Source organism: Glandiceps talaboti, chromosome 12 (assembly GCF_964340395.1).
Source record: "Glandiceps talaboti chromosome 12, keGlaTala1.1, whole genome shotgun sequence".
NCBI classification, from domain to species: domain Eukaryota; kingdom Metazoa; phylum Hemichordata; class Enteropneusta; family Spengelidae; genus Glandiceps; species Glandiceps talaboti.
In genome coordinates this window covers 24,427,886-24,443,967 of record NC_135560.1, presented here as the reverse complement: position 1 = coordinate 24,443,967, position 16,082 = coordinate 24,427,886, and the positions used below count along the sequence as shown (strand labels likewise).

The 16,082-nt window shown below is 34.9% G+C and overlaps 2 protein-coding genes across 2 annotated transcripts in view; one reads left to right on the top strand and one right to left on the bottom strand.

Annotated features, from left to right (window-relative positions):
• Nucleotides 1-13,054, bottom strand: part of LOC144443166 (serine/threonine-protein kinase ATR-like) — a 41,867-nt gene extending 28,813 nt beyond the window's left edge. The window contains exons 1-16 of the mRNA XM_078132538.1: nt 13,007-13,054; nt 12,765-12,903; nt 11,193-11,281; nt 10,279-10,482; nt 9,288-9,458; nt 7,871-7,980; nt 6,881-6,969; nt 6,365-6,479; nt 5,761-5,891; nt 4,846-5,012; nt 4,322-4,473; nt 3,167-3,441; nt 2,797-2,941; nt 2,041-2,329; nt 1,614-1,681; nt 1,125-1,212 (exon numbers count right to left, since the gene is read on the bottom strand). Of these exons, the coding sequence (XP_077988664.1) occupies nt 1,125-1,212; nt 1,614-1,681; nt 2,041-2,329; nt 2,797-2,941; nt 3,167-3,441; nt 4,322-4,473; nt 4,846-5,012; nt 5,761-5,891; nt 6,365-6,479; nt 6,881-6,969; nt 7,871-7,980; nt 9,288-9,458; nt 10,279-10,482; nt 11,193-11,281; nt 12,765-12,877 (2,206 nt within the window). The 5' untranslated portion in view covers nt 12,878-12,903; nt 13,007-13,054. The remainder of the gene's footprint in view (nt 1-1,124; nt 1,213-1,613; nt 1,682-2,040; nt 2,330-2,796; nt 2,942-3,166; nt 3,442-4,321; nt 4,474-4,845; nt 5,013-5,760; nt 5,892-6,364; nt 6,480-6,880; nt 6,970-7,870; nt 7,981-9,287; nt 9,459-10,278; nt 10,483-11,192; nt 11,282-12,764; nt 12,904-13,006) is intronic.
• An 879-nt stretch (nt 13,055-13,933) lies between these two features.
• Nucleotides 13,934-16,082, top strand: part of LOC144443251 (cytosolic carboxypeptidase 1-like) — a 46,972-nt gene continuing 44,823 nt past the window's right edge. The window contains exon 1 of the mRNA XM_078132676.1: nt 13,934-14,065. Within this exon, the coding sequence (XP_077988802.1) occupies nt 14,028-14,065 (38 nt within the window). The 5' untranslated portion in view covers nt 13,934-14,027. The remainder of the gene's footprint in view (nt 14,066-16,082) is intronic.

Below are 16,082 nucleotides of genomic sequence, written 5' to 3'. Positions count from 1 at the left end.
CCCTTCCATGCACAGATGTAGAAATTACAACTACTAGATCCTGGGTGGAATCTACTGTAGGAGACACCCTTCCATGCACAGATGTAGAAATTACAACTACTAGCTTTGGGTGGAATCTACTGTAGGAGACACCCTTCCATGCACAGATGTAGAAATTACAACTACTAGCTTTGGGTGGAATCTACTGTAGGAGACACCCTTCCATGCACAGATGTAGAAATTACAACTACTAGATCCTGGGTGGAATCTACTGTAGGAGACACCCTTCCATGCACAGATGTAGAAATTACAACTACTAGCTTTGGGTGGAATCTACTGTAGGAGACACCCTTCCATGCACAGATGTAGAAATTACAACTACTAGCTTTGGGTGGAATCTACTGTAGGAGATACCCTTCCATGCACAGATGTAGAAATTACAACTAGTAGATCCTGGGTGGAATCTACTGTAGGAGACACCCTTCCATGCACAGATGTGGAAATTACAACTACTAGATCCTGGGTGGAATCCACTGTAGGAGACACCCTTCCATGCACAGATGTAGAAATTACAACTACTAGATCCTGGGTGGAATCTACTGTAGGAGACACCCTTCCATGCACAGATGTAGAAATTACAACTACTAGATCCTGGGTGGAATCTACTTAGGAGACACCCTTCCATGCACAGATGTAGAAATTACAACTACTAGCTTTGGCTATATTCAAAACACCTAACCTTACAGCATGATCACAAGATGTACAGTTAGGCACATGCACAATACTACAGACAGGTAACACTTACCAAAGCCCACTGCAAGGCAACACATTGTGCAGACAGCCACAATACTACAGACAGGTAACACTTACCAAAGCCCACTGCAAGGCAACACATTGTGCAGACAGCCACAATACTACAGACAGGTAACACTTACCAAAGCCCACTGCAAGGCAACAAATTGTGCAGACAGCCACAATATTACAGACAGGTAACACTTACCAAAGCCCACTGCAAGGCAACAAATTGTGCAGACAGCCACAATACTACAGACAGGTAACACTTACCAAAGCCCACTGCAAGGCAACAAATTGTGCAGACAGCCACAATTCTACAGAGTCATTGGTAGGAAAGAAAAAACACCTACCTATTTTATCTGTTAAACTGTCACTGAGTGTTGCAACATCTGTTACTGGCACATGATGGGATTTGAAATCCATCCACATGGGTTCCGTCTATCAAATGTTAAACAGAAATTTGTACATTGGACAAGATAGGAAGGGCAAACAGCTTAAACTTACTGTAATCATCAAAGTAAAAACACCATTATGATGTATCTTTCATCATAATTCATTATTATAAATATAAGCAACTTATAAAAAAGAATTTATGGATTTTTATCAAAAAGAATTATTCTTCTGAACACAACAAAAGTGGTATGTTGTATTATTGTGTTATTTATTTGATGTACTGGTAACAGTCACACTGAAAATACTCCTGAAAAAGAGACATAATAAAAATCTACACAAGAAAGACAACAGTCACATTCATTGCATTGAAACTTTCCTACATTTGGGTATTAGGATTCAACACCGTTCGAACAATGCTAATGGTTGAAAACGCTAGAAGAATTCACCTTTAACCATGGTAATGACAAAATCCATGTCATTGTGTGTACAACACTAGCTGGCAGTCTGACTGGACCTAGGGGGGAAAGTACACAAAGTATGGTGAAAATTTACTCTCACTTAGTTGAAGATAAGAAATGGTACATTGTAAAATGTACTAATGATGATCTAATATACCTCTGATTATTAAGAGTGCACCAATACTATGACATCATAGATCTAACATACCTTTGATCGTTAAGAGTGTACCAATACTATGTACTATGACATCATAAATCTAACATACCTTTGATCATTAAGAGTGTACCAATGCTATGTACTATGACATCATAGATCTAACATACCTCTGATCGTTAAGAGTGTACCAATACTATGACATCATACCTCTGATTATTAAGAGTGTACCAATACTATGACATCATAGATCTAACATACCTCTGATCATTAAGAGTGCACCAATACTATGTACTATGACATCATAGATCTGGTCAATACAATCCATAGAAGACACCTGTTGTAACACTGTAGTCCATACTTTACATATATCTTGACATTGATCACTTATCAACCATGGCACAGTACTGTCTTTATACTGTCTACTTTTAACACCACGTTTAGTAGAACTGTTCACAATGGTCAACATGTCTTCAGGTATGGCATTGCTACACTGGGCAAACACTTCTAGGATCATTCTTAATCCTTCCAGTTGATAAACCAAGTATGTCTGTCATTTGGAGAAATGGTTTGAAATGAAAGTACTGGATATTTTATCACAACATGCTCATTACCAAGTACACCATCCCATGTCCCCCTTTACCTCCCAACCCACATGTTGTTTTCTGCCAACATATAGTAAACTAAATACTTCACATTTCAAATTTAGTTACAGCTTTTGTTTGAGTTTTTTCAACACGCTGTGCCAAGCAGCAAGTTCCCTTATACCTCAAATAATACTTTATCTAGTACAACTGAGTTTATAAGTGAAATATTATAGTATAACATATCTATGCCAGAGTTCAAATAAATGATTTCAAATGAAGAAAAAAGAGAGTGATTTCTATTAATGGTTATCCAATGATTTAAATTTTACACAGTGAATTCACATGTCTAGCACTGTAATGAAATGAGCTTGGACAAGTTTTATCTTATGCAGGCTAACTAGTAAAAAAGAAGAATGGACAATACACCTACCTTGGGAAAGTTACCTCCCTCTGTATGTAAATCATGACAAATAGAACCAATGTGTTGTACTAAGTCATGATATGTGGAAGATATTTGCGAGAGGTTAAATGAACCACTGTTTTCATCCTCTGTTCCACTGGTACTAGAACTTTCACTGTGGATGGAAAATTAGTCAAAACCATTTCATTGAGTGAAAGTGTTGACTTAAAAGCTATTCTAAGAAAGACTTTAGCAGCAAAATGTATGGTTAAGTACTAGTTACATGCTGATATTGCTTGCCAAATTACTATGGTATCATTTTCACTGATCTATGGTACTATTGAATAAATCACTACACAGTGAGAAACACTTTATGATATTTACAGTTAGCTAATTATACCTTGTGACTGCAGTAGGGAGATGTAACTTTTTAGGAGTCTTGTGAAGTGATAGTTTCTTTCTCTTCTCTGGTATTTCCTCTGTACTACTAGACTTCAGTATTAATGTACTTCCATAGGTTGATGTTGAATCTAGATTTACACTTGAAGTTGATGCTTTTTGTTCTCCATCTGATGGCTGTGTGGAAGATGCAGCAACTCTGGTCCTTGGACTAGCACATTCCACACTGCTATGAATTTCATTTTGTATGTATTGGAAATATACACTCACTAAATACTGTAAATGAAAATAGAGAAAGAAGTCAAAGAAAAAACTACAGATTAGTGGATACATACATGACAAGCACATGACAAGTATGTACAATACACTCTGTTTTTTTATTGATTTTGGTATGAGCTAGAATTAGCAAAGTATGGCACAAGTTTACTTCATTCATTTTGTATTCCAAATGACATTGTTTTTGGAAGTGCAATATCAAAGCAGAGCCCAAAAGGATAAATCTGTGTGTCTATGGTAATGTTGTCCACTAATTTCATATTACATTCTCTACACTACCAGTGACAATATAAATACATTGCCTTAGCTACTTGTAGTGCGCCATCTAGTGGCAGTTTTCCTTTTTAAGCCAATAGTTTTACTACACAGTAGTATAGCCACACATTGCAATGCCAGCTGACTGAGCCACTCATAGTGCGCCAACTAGTGACAGAGTTTTACTTATACCTATGGCTACAAATGAATACATTGAGATGATCAGAGATTTAGAGACTTACAGTAAACATGTGGTTAGTAGTTCTTTGTTGATGAATAAAACATTACATGTCATGGTATACTGAATTTGGCAGGGAAACCATGGCATACTTAGAGCAAGAATTGTACACTTAACATGGATATATGCTAGTCAAGCTCAAGTCTAGAGGCTATCCATCGCTTTGAAGCCTTCTCCACATCTTGAGGAATTAGGATTCATTATCTCCCCTCCCCTTACCCTCCATGAGAATATACTGGTAGTTGATGACGATGTACACAGGTTGCCTTTCCTCCCCTCTATGAAAATATACTGGTAGTTGATGACAATGTACACAGGTTGCCTTTCCTCCCCTCTATGAAAATATACTGGTATGTGATGACAATGTACAAAGGTTGCTGTACTAACCTGGAGGCTTGTATCTTTACCAATGTGACTGATTAAAGCAATGTTGATTCTATGCATTCTTTCTTGCCGACTACATTGGTCACTCTCATAACCCATCCTTACATAACTTTGAATATACTGAATTATATGACAAACAGATGACTTTAATTCCACTGTGAATAAAAACCACACAAATTGTCAAGTTCAAATATTGACACATTAATATTAAACCTGTCATCGTTCAATACAAAAATCTTCCAACAATTTTGACAGATCATTGTTTTTACATCTAGTAACATTAATCAATGGTACAACCAAATCTCAAACTTTTATCTGAAAGGTGTTTTGGGGGAACAATAATGTTTCCAGCCAATTCAATACATATGGCTCGTTGTCGTGAATATTTCTGTTTGCTGGAAACAACTTGAGGGTATATATATAAAACTAGTGAATATGTTGGATGTTGTTCTGTTCTGACTTTCATGAGAAAACAAGACATAAATTCAAAACATCTGTTTTGCTTCAAGGATAAACATTGTACATACCAGTTTCTAGGGTTGCTAATCCATGCTCTGTCAAACCTTCCGTTATTGTATCTAACATCTGACTAATGTAAGTTGGTGATAAACAGTGTCTGGCTTGTCCATTATTATTCTCTTGGAACACTGAATTTAACACTTTGGACAGAGACTTCTCAATTGACACTGCATCACTGGAATAAATGGACAAACAGATATGGAAAATGTTTCTCTGTTATAAATAACAATTTTGTTAAAATATAATCAACATTATAACACAATATGTGACTTCAAGTTATCAGCTGATCACGTTTATTCATCACATAATGCTACAAAACCTTGTTGTCCATTATATGGCCCCAAAAAACTTATCAAATGTAAAGTAGTGAAGCTCTGGGCAAAAAAAGTTCATAAACCACTACAGGTATCTAAGTTCTGTAAAAGGACACAATTCAAATGACCACTGGTAACTACTAGGTTCTATAGGACATAATTCAGATGACATCATTTTGCAGTGTAATAAATGTTTGGGTGGTAGACCCGTTCATTACACATTCTTGAAGCAGTAGAATAATCCCCAGTTTCTCATAGAAACGTAAACTACATCCCACGGTTTTCTAAAATTGCTAATACATAAACTCACTTTAATGGTCAGGGTTTCAACCTCTGAATCCTTGCGTTAATGTTATCTTATCAGTGAAGCCATAAGAATTGCATATGTTGGCTTTTGTTTTGGATTGACTATTTCTACAGCTCTGTCAGACAACTGTTGTTTTTCCACACCTACATTTTAATCCTAATCCAAACAGGGTTTTTAAAATGAACTGCATCACATAACTTCTAAAATTGCAATGACAGAAACTTATCTTGAGAATAATATTTGGAGAGAAATTGTCCAGTACACAGAACAGAAATATTCAGATTGAAATGACCAAGGCTTACCTGTGAAGAGACTCAGTCTTTGAGAAGAGCATTTGTAATAATGATGACAACAGGTCTAGGATATAGTCAGATACTTGTTCTGAAGGTGGACCACATTCATCCCATAACTTAGCCATTATATCCAGTGAGATCTGTCAATAAACACAAAACCAGAGTAACATTCTTTGATTGCTCATTGAAAATCTAATTTCTCTTCCTCCATTATCACTAGTACTGTTCTTTTGATATTGTCAAGATTACTGCTTGTAGTGGAATGAATCACTACACATTCATTATCAATTTTGATGACCTAAATATTTAAAGCCCTCCTTATCAGGAACATACTAATTTGCAACAATTTGCATGCGTGGACCACTATTGACTGTACAGATTGTCTGGAAATTTTGCTGTATAGTAATTGAATACAAACATAGTTTGACTTTCTGAGTAGTTTCACACCTTTACAGGCTATTTCAGAAAATTGTGGATTACATCTGTACAGTCATTGAATACAAAGACACTTCCTGATGTTGACTTTCTTACTAGTTCCATGCCTAAACAGATTTTTTGATGAACAGTTTAGATTACAACTAGAATTGTTTGTAAGATCTCTTTCCAACCTAACCTTTTTAACTGGATTCTGTCCATCTTCTAATTGACAAGCTAAGGTGACCCACAACATGGATAGTTTGTCTGTTATACACATCAAAACTTCTGTTATCAATTCATTCACAAGGTGGCTAAAAAGAAATAACATGTAATTTTAATCAGCATGACACACAAAAACAGCTACATTTGAACACTTACAAGAGGTGTGCATGGGTTTATTACTTCCTGAGAATCATCACCATGCATAAGTAGATTAATTACATCAATGTACTTGCATTTACAGTTCATTAATCATTTCCTGTATGTACAATAACAATTATTTTTTTCACACTGTTTTAGTCTCTTGCATCTATTTAGTTCAACACACACTGACTTGCTTTGTTGTTTTTTTCAAGTCGAAGAGCATAGTGAAAAGGTTTCATCAATTGAAAAATCTACATTTTCCATCCGTATTACCACATTACATGTAATACCTTCCAAGGGCCATCATAATAGAGCTATTCAATAGTTCATAATGTTATTATTACTGTACCTTGTTGACATTTGTAAAAGATACATCTGATAATAGTACTGTACACTAATTGGCTGCATCACCATTTCCTTCTGAAATTCTTCAACTTCCTACATTACATAAAATATGTATTAAAAATACCAGTTTCATCACAAATAGGCATGCATTTTATGTAAAGATAGTTAACTGATTAATTAAACATTTGATAAATTCTGACTTTTCTCTGTGTATGTGTCTCTTCATTGTGTTCCTTTGTCTGGTCTATTAGACTAACATGTCAATGTTTTTATGTTTAGGAATCACAAACATGGAACTTGGTAGATCTATTACGTTTGATCTCACAAAACAGTGATAAAGATGACATTGCAAACACTGTCCAATAAAAATGTACAAATAGCTGTAACTGGAGACTTTGAGGAATGCATTTTATCCCCTCACAACAAATTTTCAACTATGTTTATGTCATTTTAATGTGTGTAAAACTGTACACATAAGTTTCCCTATAAGCTTTTTAGCATAATTCTTGATATTCAATATCAAAAATTAGTTATTATATACAATAAAACTGTACGCCACTATAATTCCCCATTGGTCAAATTACAGCTACATTTGTATTAGAACTACAAAATGTCATGCATAGGTCAACCAGGGAAAGCTTTACATAGACGATACTATCTACCTAAAACAGACAAATGTCAGTTCTGTGTAAATATTTATGACATGCCTATGGTAACTGAGACTACCAATCTTATTTCAAGATGAACTTGCCGTTGGGCCTTAATCATGCATGTAAGAATGGAATCAAAACAATATCACCATCGCATAGTTGAAATGCAATTTGACAACATCACCATTGGCATAGTTGAGAACATATTTGACAACACCACCATTATATAGTTGATTATATAGCTGAGAACAATTTGGTGTACTTGAGAACAATTTGACAATATCACCATCCTGTAGTTGAGAACCAATTCATCACCTACATGTAAAGCAATTTGATGGATTTACCTTTAGGTCACATGGCTTCCCTGTCAGATTGAAACACTTGAGTATGACTGGGATTTCTAAGGATTCTACAGCTCCACTCTCAAATACTGAAGCATTTAATTGTGTCAGTTCTGAAATGTAAAAGTAGATATCAGATATCAAAATGTCAAATTTTAATCAATATTCTAAATTGTTGAGACTCAACCTCACAGTACATAGGATGAGACATTATATCTTCATGTCATAAGTACTTGTTGTAACTTGGGATTTGTTGGATAGCTTGATATTTTTAAAGCAAAGCTTTGTTGTCTGGTGCAAATATTTTAAATACCTTACCACTTAAACTGAGAAATAGACCATTTTCACATATGGTTGTCAATAATATTTTTTACAACAAATTGTGTTATACTCTTGCTGTTTATTGTAAATGTCTATCCTTACATTGTACAGTTTTGTGTTTTACATCTCCTGTTTTTGTACTGTTTTATTAAGAGGAAGATTGGCTTTGGCAAACTGGGCTATCCTCTTTAAGTACAGAGGAAGATTGGCTTTGGCTAACTGGACTACCCTCTTTAAGTACAGTGATTGGCTTTGGCTAAAGCTGGGTTACCCTCTTTAAGTACAGTGATTGGCTTTGGTTAACTGGGCTACCCTCTTTAAGTACAGTGATTGGCTTTGGCTAACTGGGCTACCCTCTTTAAGTACAGTGATTGGCTTTGGCTAACTGGGTTACCCTCTTTAAGTACAGTGATTGGCTTTGGCTAACTGGGCTACCCTCTTTAAGTACAGTGATTGGCTTTGGCTAACTGGGTTACTCTCTTTAAGTACAGTGATTGGCTTTGGCTAACTGGGCTACCCTCTTTAAGTACAGTGATTGGCTTTGGCTAACTGGGCTACCCTCTTTAAGTACAGTGATTGGCTTTGGCTAACTGGGTTACCCTCTTTAAGTACAGTGATTGGCTTTGGCTAACTGGGTTACCCTCTTTAAGTACAGTGATTGGCTTTGGCTAACTGGGCTACCCTCTTTAAGTACAGTTTATCAAGTTGATGGGATTTACTTCTGTAGCTGATTGCACAAGAATGGCTGGTATGTTTGACCAGCTTTTTGCAGAATTTTTCTAGGAAATCATACATCTGAAAAGTATTCTACTCAAAGTGTTCACCAAATTTCTTGTTATAGCCTACAAGCTTACCAAAGACCCCCAGTTTTTAAAAGTCTCTTATTGAAGTGCCTGTGAACAGATCTTTTTTTTCTTCAAATTTATAATGTGCATTAAGTATAACATGGAACAGAATGACATTTTTTAAATACATAATATGAATATATGTGTCTGCCTATCTGCCTGTCTGCATACATGCCATACAATCATGGCTATTCTACCATGAGACATCCTTAGAGCAAGGTGGGACTCATCATTATGTTTTTAATTTTACTTACCACCCATAACATTGATCACTTCAGAGATGAATTCATGAAACATGGGAAGGTCTTTACTCTTCACAAGTTGAAGGATGGCTAAGATGATGCCTTGAATTTTTACATGAACAGTCACAAAACCTGCATCACTTAGTAACCGTAGCAACTGACAAATCACCCATGTACACAAAGCTGTAATGTAAAATACAGTCACACTAATGTAAACAATTTCTAGATTCCAATTAACAATATTGCTTTTCAGTTACAAAGCAACTCTGTTACATACATTGTTTGTGTGTGTTACAAATCTATCAATTTGGTAAAAAAAAAAAACACTACCTGTGACTTGTGTCAGATAGAAAGAAATTGTTCCCCCCCCCCCCCCGACAATTATTATGAAAATTATATTTATGTTAAAAAAATCAATTGAAGATATGTTACTGATCTAACCAAGAAAGTGGTTATCATAGAAATAAACTGCAGAGCTTAAAATTGGGATACATAAGATTTTGACTTTTTGGAATTTTCAATTCGCACAGCTTTGCTTTGAATCACTACATATCAGTACACATTATACTTTGAGTCAAATGACCATCTTGTATGGTGTCACATGACAATTGTTATTATTTATTATTATAATATATCTTTATTCAGGGTAAAAACTCAATATGCGTTACAAACAATGCAGAGCATTGCAGGGTTGGCTTCTTTCCATCGAGGCCCTCATACATCAAATCGACAATCACAGTGTTGTGTTGTGCTGTTGTTGAATTTTTGCTCAAATATCGTTTCAATACTAATTGTAAATTGATGTCTATTCTTCCAGTATTCCAGTATGGTTACCCAATAATATAAGACGTACAAGTCTTTTTGTAATGGCTTTGAAAGAAACAAATCAAGATATACATGTACTATGCTTTAGTTTTGTTCTTTTGTTTGTATTTATTTCACTTTGTTGTTGTTTTTTGGGGTGCATACTTTATACAACATTGAGAACCTTTTTCTTACTCACATTTACAGATATGATATTCAGCATCTTGTGGTGGCATGAGATTTCTACTCAGCTGTGATAAACCTGGGGTATCATCAGTCATAGGAGAGGGACCACTGGCAAATATGGCTGGGAACTGAGCTGTACACAGTTCAAGAAGCTGAATGATAACTGTGAAATGAGCCGTGCCTCCTGTATTTGAAGCTTTGGTAATTTCATAGTATACTGTAATATGAAATAAAATAATGAAGTTTGACATTTACAAACTTGCAAATAAATGCAATTGTAAAGTAAAGGGACTGGGGGGGGGGGGTTCTGCACATCAAATAGATTGTGTTGATATTTCATTGTTTACAATTGTGTTGATATTCAATGAAAGTGGTACACTAGTCTATCTACATCATAGATTGTGTTGATATTTCACTATTTACAATTGTGTTGATATTCCATGAAAGCGGTACACTTGCCTATCTACATCTTCGATTTTGTTGATATTTCACTATTTACAATTGTGTTGATATTCAATGAAAGCGGTACACTAGGCTATCTACATCATAGATTGTGTTGATATTTCACTATTTATGATTGTGTTGATATACAATGAAAGCGGTACACTAGTCTATCTACATCATAGATCCAGTGAGTAGACAGGCTACCTGTGACCATGGCGCAGCCAGGACTTTGATTTTTGCCCTGTGATGCTCACTTTTCAGAACCATTTCTTAGATCCTATCATCAGTCAGGTATTAAAATCCTAAATTCATCTGTGTTTTGGAGCTATCAAATGCTCAACCCCCTACTTGTCCACTGCTGATGATAAAACTTATAATGTATATATACATAAATGTATACAATGTAACCATAGACAGTGGAGGTCCATTTTATAAAGTATTGTATAGCTAAGACCTATAAAGATGAATGTTGGAAAAACCTACCTTTATCAAGATCTACCAGGTGTTCATTTATCAATTTAATTAGTATCTGTTGGGCAATCTTAATGTCTGATGACTGTCTCTGTTGTGTACTGTAAGATAACAAGAAGTATTATACCACACACAAGCCAAGTTGAACACATGTGAACAAAATAAAGATTTGATATCTCTGTTATTCTACATCATGACAACATGCATCTACATCATTGCTTCTGGCAACATTCAAAATTTCCCATTACATTTCTTGATTTTTACAAGACTACGACTTACACAAGGCCCTTTGACATCGTTTGTGTTTTCCTTGGCTGAATAAAGAAAAATATTGAGCAATATTTTAATAGCTCGCGACAAGTACGCATGCGCGTCGTGTATCCTATGCGAAAAAAATTGGTGGTTCTCCCAGGGATCCATTGCGGCGCGCAGTGACTACGCATGCGCCTTCCATATACTACGTGCATTCTCCACACGCTACCGTATCATCGTATAGCATAGGCGACATAACATCACCATGCATTGCAATATTGTAACAGTAGGCCTGTTGGCATGGTTATCATAACATTGTAACGAGTATTGAGGCATCACTGTACCTCAAGGAGAAATTGTTACACTATTTGGAAGTTTGATGCATGGCGGTACGCGATACGACCACTGATGACATAGCGCAGTTTAATTTCTGGGTTGTGGAAGTGTGGTTTTGACATTTATATTGTCGATAATTGATTTTTTTACATGTTCTAAAAAGAATAATTACTTTCCTATATTTGTTGGTACAGTAACATTCCTAAATCATCGAGTTGAATTGAGAAATCGTGATGCTGATTGAAAATGAACAATATTAATCTAATGGCTATGATGGTTTTTGAAACCAACAACTGCATAGAGTTTTGACTTTCTTTACTTCTCGTCCATGTCAGAGAATTAGATATCATTCAATAAAATAAATTTTGATGGTCAATAGTGAATACCCCTAAAAAATGACCCAGATCAAGTGTATCAAACCTGGCCCAGGCAGCCGGTCACAAATCTACCCTGCGTGAGCTTATGGGCTTTGCCTAGTTATGATATTATCTAGTTATATTTATATATATAAAAAAAAGAAGAAAAAAAAGATATTATCTAGTTATATTTATGGTTGTATAGAAATGGTTTGATATAAAAAGTGATACAGATGAAAACATTACAGATAACAGATTAGGGTTGTATCAGTCTAATTTTCCCAATGCCAAAGATGTCACCAATAAAAGTAGTGACGTGGTCCAGCTAGATTTGATGTATGGTATATGAAATGACCTCAGAAAGTAAAATATGTGTTGGTCATGGAGTCTATAAAATGTGTATTCAGAATTTCCTTGTATTTATATTATTTAAAATGTTAAAATTTATGTTTGTTAAGTCATAAGGCCCTTAAAATAATTATGCCAGTCATGTATCACTTTTATCATATTCCGGTATAACTTTCCCTTTATTTATATATGAGATCATGAAGATAGAATGCCCCACCGAATCACCCCCATGAGGTGTAAGCTCCATAACATGCATTCTATGATAGTTTTCGTCAACTAATTCATTCATTACCTGTCTACATTCTTTAGTCTACCGAATGCAGCATTTAATTCTTTCAGTAAAATATTTGGGGACTTGGAGCTGCTACTCGTGCTAGTACTTGCAGACCCGGAAGACGACGACATCACTGGTCCGCGTTATTATTAGCTACCTGTAAAAGAAAGAGGAACAACCAGTTAAATGTAAATGCAAGGTCAACAGCGCTACTTAATTACTGTCGAAGGGTAAGTCGAGTAACTAATAAGTATAATTACATTGAACAAGTAATCCCGGGAACTTAACTCACTTCAAAACATCCGCCATGATGTAAAATGTTGGTTGCTTCTCTTCTCCACTACCCTCGATCTATTTTTAAAAAGTAATTTTTTACATCATAACTACAGTGTCCTAAAATGACAAAAAATATTACTATAACTATATCAATAAATTTTTATTAGATATCAGAGAACCCTAAAATCTTGAGTACACTTCCACAAAAACATAGATAATATTTTCTTTTATTAGATGTATAAAGGTTCTTAGGCGGAGGTTGTCTTCTGCAGCGCCATTTTGAAGTTTATTGACCGTGACAAAATATTACCTGAATAGGGGCGAGGGTTTCTCGAGCGACGTGGTGTATCTGAAGGTAGAAGGATACAAGAATTATATTGACAGTTGACTTTTACCTCACGGAATGAACTTGGAATCTCACTGAGAGTGAGTCAGCCAGGTGAAATTTCGTAACACCGGCGTTTCTAACGACGCCAAATGATGTAAATCAACCGGTGTCATAAACTCGTCTAACGGAAACAGGTGCCGAGGCTCGTTTGTTGTAATCGATCGGTCTTGGTATTTCATTCAGTAAATGGTTGCCAACGGACACAGAATACGATACGGATCCGCTTCAAGTAGAGTGGTAAAATTAGACAAATCGTTCTCAAGTAAACTCAGAAAAAACGTTACCACTTTGAAAATGTGCCAAAGTTGAACAAGAAAAGTTAGTTTTGTAAGTTTCCGAAGTTTAATTATTGAAGAGCCAAGATTGTGTGGTCGCTGATTTCACGAAATAATTCATTACACTAACCGAAAAGGTGTAATATAATATTTGTGTTGCTGTGGATAAATAATTTACTTTTAACAATCGGGATGTGTTGGTTTTCCAAACCGTTGCATTTCGTGTCACAAGTCTGACAACGAAACACTCTAAGTTTTACGCTGTTCAGTCAAAATGAGTTGTACAACAACATTACATGGATGTGAGATCACTACCACGCTGTACACCCGCAGAAGACTGAAATGAGTGTCAAACTGAAATTCGATCGTACCCTCGGAGGGTGAGTTCTTGTTTTCAACTCTTTTTTGAGTGTTTTGCGTGCATTTGAATGTGTAGTGGGGAGGGGGGACCGGGTGTTCCATGTGTCTGCATGTGAACATGATTCGCAGAAATTCGCCCGAATATTATATATATATATATATATATTAAAATAATTGAAATATTCATACAAATGAAAGAAATTGCATTGGGTTTATTCCCATGAATATAAGATACCCCTTGGCAACTCTGACAAAAGAAAATATTTTAATTTTTTTTATGTTTGATAATTTAAAAATCCACATTCGTCTATAATTTGTTCCTTTTAATTCAAAACATAGACATTTTTTTATTACATGTAACTCTATTTCAAAATTATAATAGCTTATTTTTAAACTTCACAGCTGTAATACTTATTATAAGTTACTTTATTTCTGAGTTATTGCTATCACAATGAGTCATCATCCTAAAACAACCAGACATCTTTGTAGAGTACATGTATGCACATCAAAATTTTTGTAAGAATGTTTGAGTGTTGTGAGTTTAAAGTTCTTCTTCCAAATGTTTCACATAGTCAGTTTGTTTCACTATCGTGCAACCTTTTAAAATTGTAACATAAATTTACAAACAAGACTATGGTACATGTACAGAAATTTATTGAAAAAAAAAACATACAATGAAAAAAAAAAACCATACAATTTGATGATATTGACAGGATTTTCATTTATGGCATTTGGAACATTAATCTAATGACGTTATGTATACATGTACGATTTCATTTCCTTCTACATTTGAGTGCTAGTTTTTTTTTGGTTTGGGATTGAAAATATTTACTAAAGCATATTGATGAAATATTAAGTAAAATTGTTATATTTTCATTTCTGTCACTTACACTATGCTAATGTCTTATACAATGCAGTTTTTGTGAAATTTGATATGATTGAATCAATATTAATGGTGAGTAGGGGTTGATTAATTTTTCGATTACAATGTACATGTAATTTGAAAAATTGATGAAAGTACATTTGTAGATGAATGTGTGTCAATGTAGGTGTATACCAGTACATGTACATTGAATTTGTATACATTTGAAGTGTGTTTCCAATGAGCCTTTCGCTAAATATGTCTGCAAAAGTGTGATAAGTGTTGCCTGTGTTATTTCTCCAGGTGCAGAGGGTGAACAATGATAATGATAACATGCACACAAAATACAGATCATTCTGCAATACAATGTGAATGTATGTTCATCGTTGATTGTTTTATCTATCTAAACACTTGATATTTCAGTAAACAGTGATTTTGCTAGCGATGAGCTTTGATCAGTAACTCTCCCATTATAAAATGTGTAAGGGCATCACTTTAATAGCAAGGTTGAAAATGCACAGTTCATTGTGAATAGTTATGACTGGAAATGGGGCACTTGTTGGTTAATGTTATGATGAATGGAATACAATGTATGCAAACATGTACCTCAGTAGTAATTTTCTTCATTAATATTTGCTAACAGTGAGAATTCAAGTGACATACATTGTATCATGTACCAATTAAGTTGTAGGAAAATACATGTAGGTAAAATTGACATTATTGACTGCAGCTTGTTGCACTGTTTTGAATTGGGAACAGTGCTAAAATGTATTACGAGGTCGAGTAATTTTTTATCTTTTATTAAATGAAAACATCACCATGAACAAAAATCAAGGATTTAAAATGAAAATAAGGTAGTAAAAGAATGATAAAATTTTTGTATATTTGTCACACCTAGACTGCCCCATCACAAGTAATTCAATTCACTGACATCAACAAAACCAAGCAGTGGGATATTGACATTTCTATAAATCACAGCATTGTTCCATCATTGCACAAATTCAAAGAAAGTGTATTTTACAATAATTACTCTTTTTGACAAGATGTAATGAGACAGTGACAAAGATAGTTTTCATTTTACGGTATGTTTAGAGTGTCTATTCGAGAGTATTATCAAATGCCATAAAAAGGGATAAAGGTTTACACCAAAAAACCATTATCCTTTTGTGTCTTTT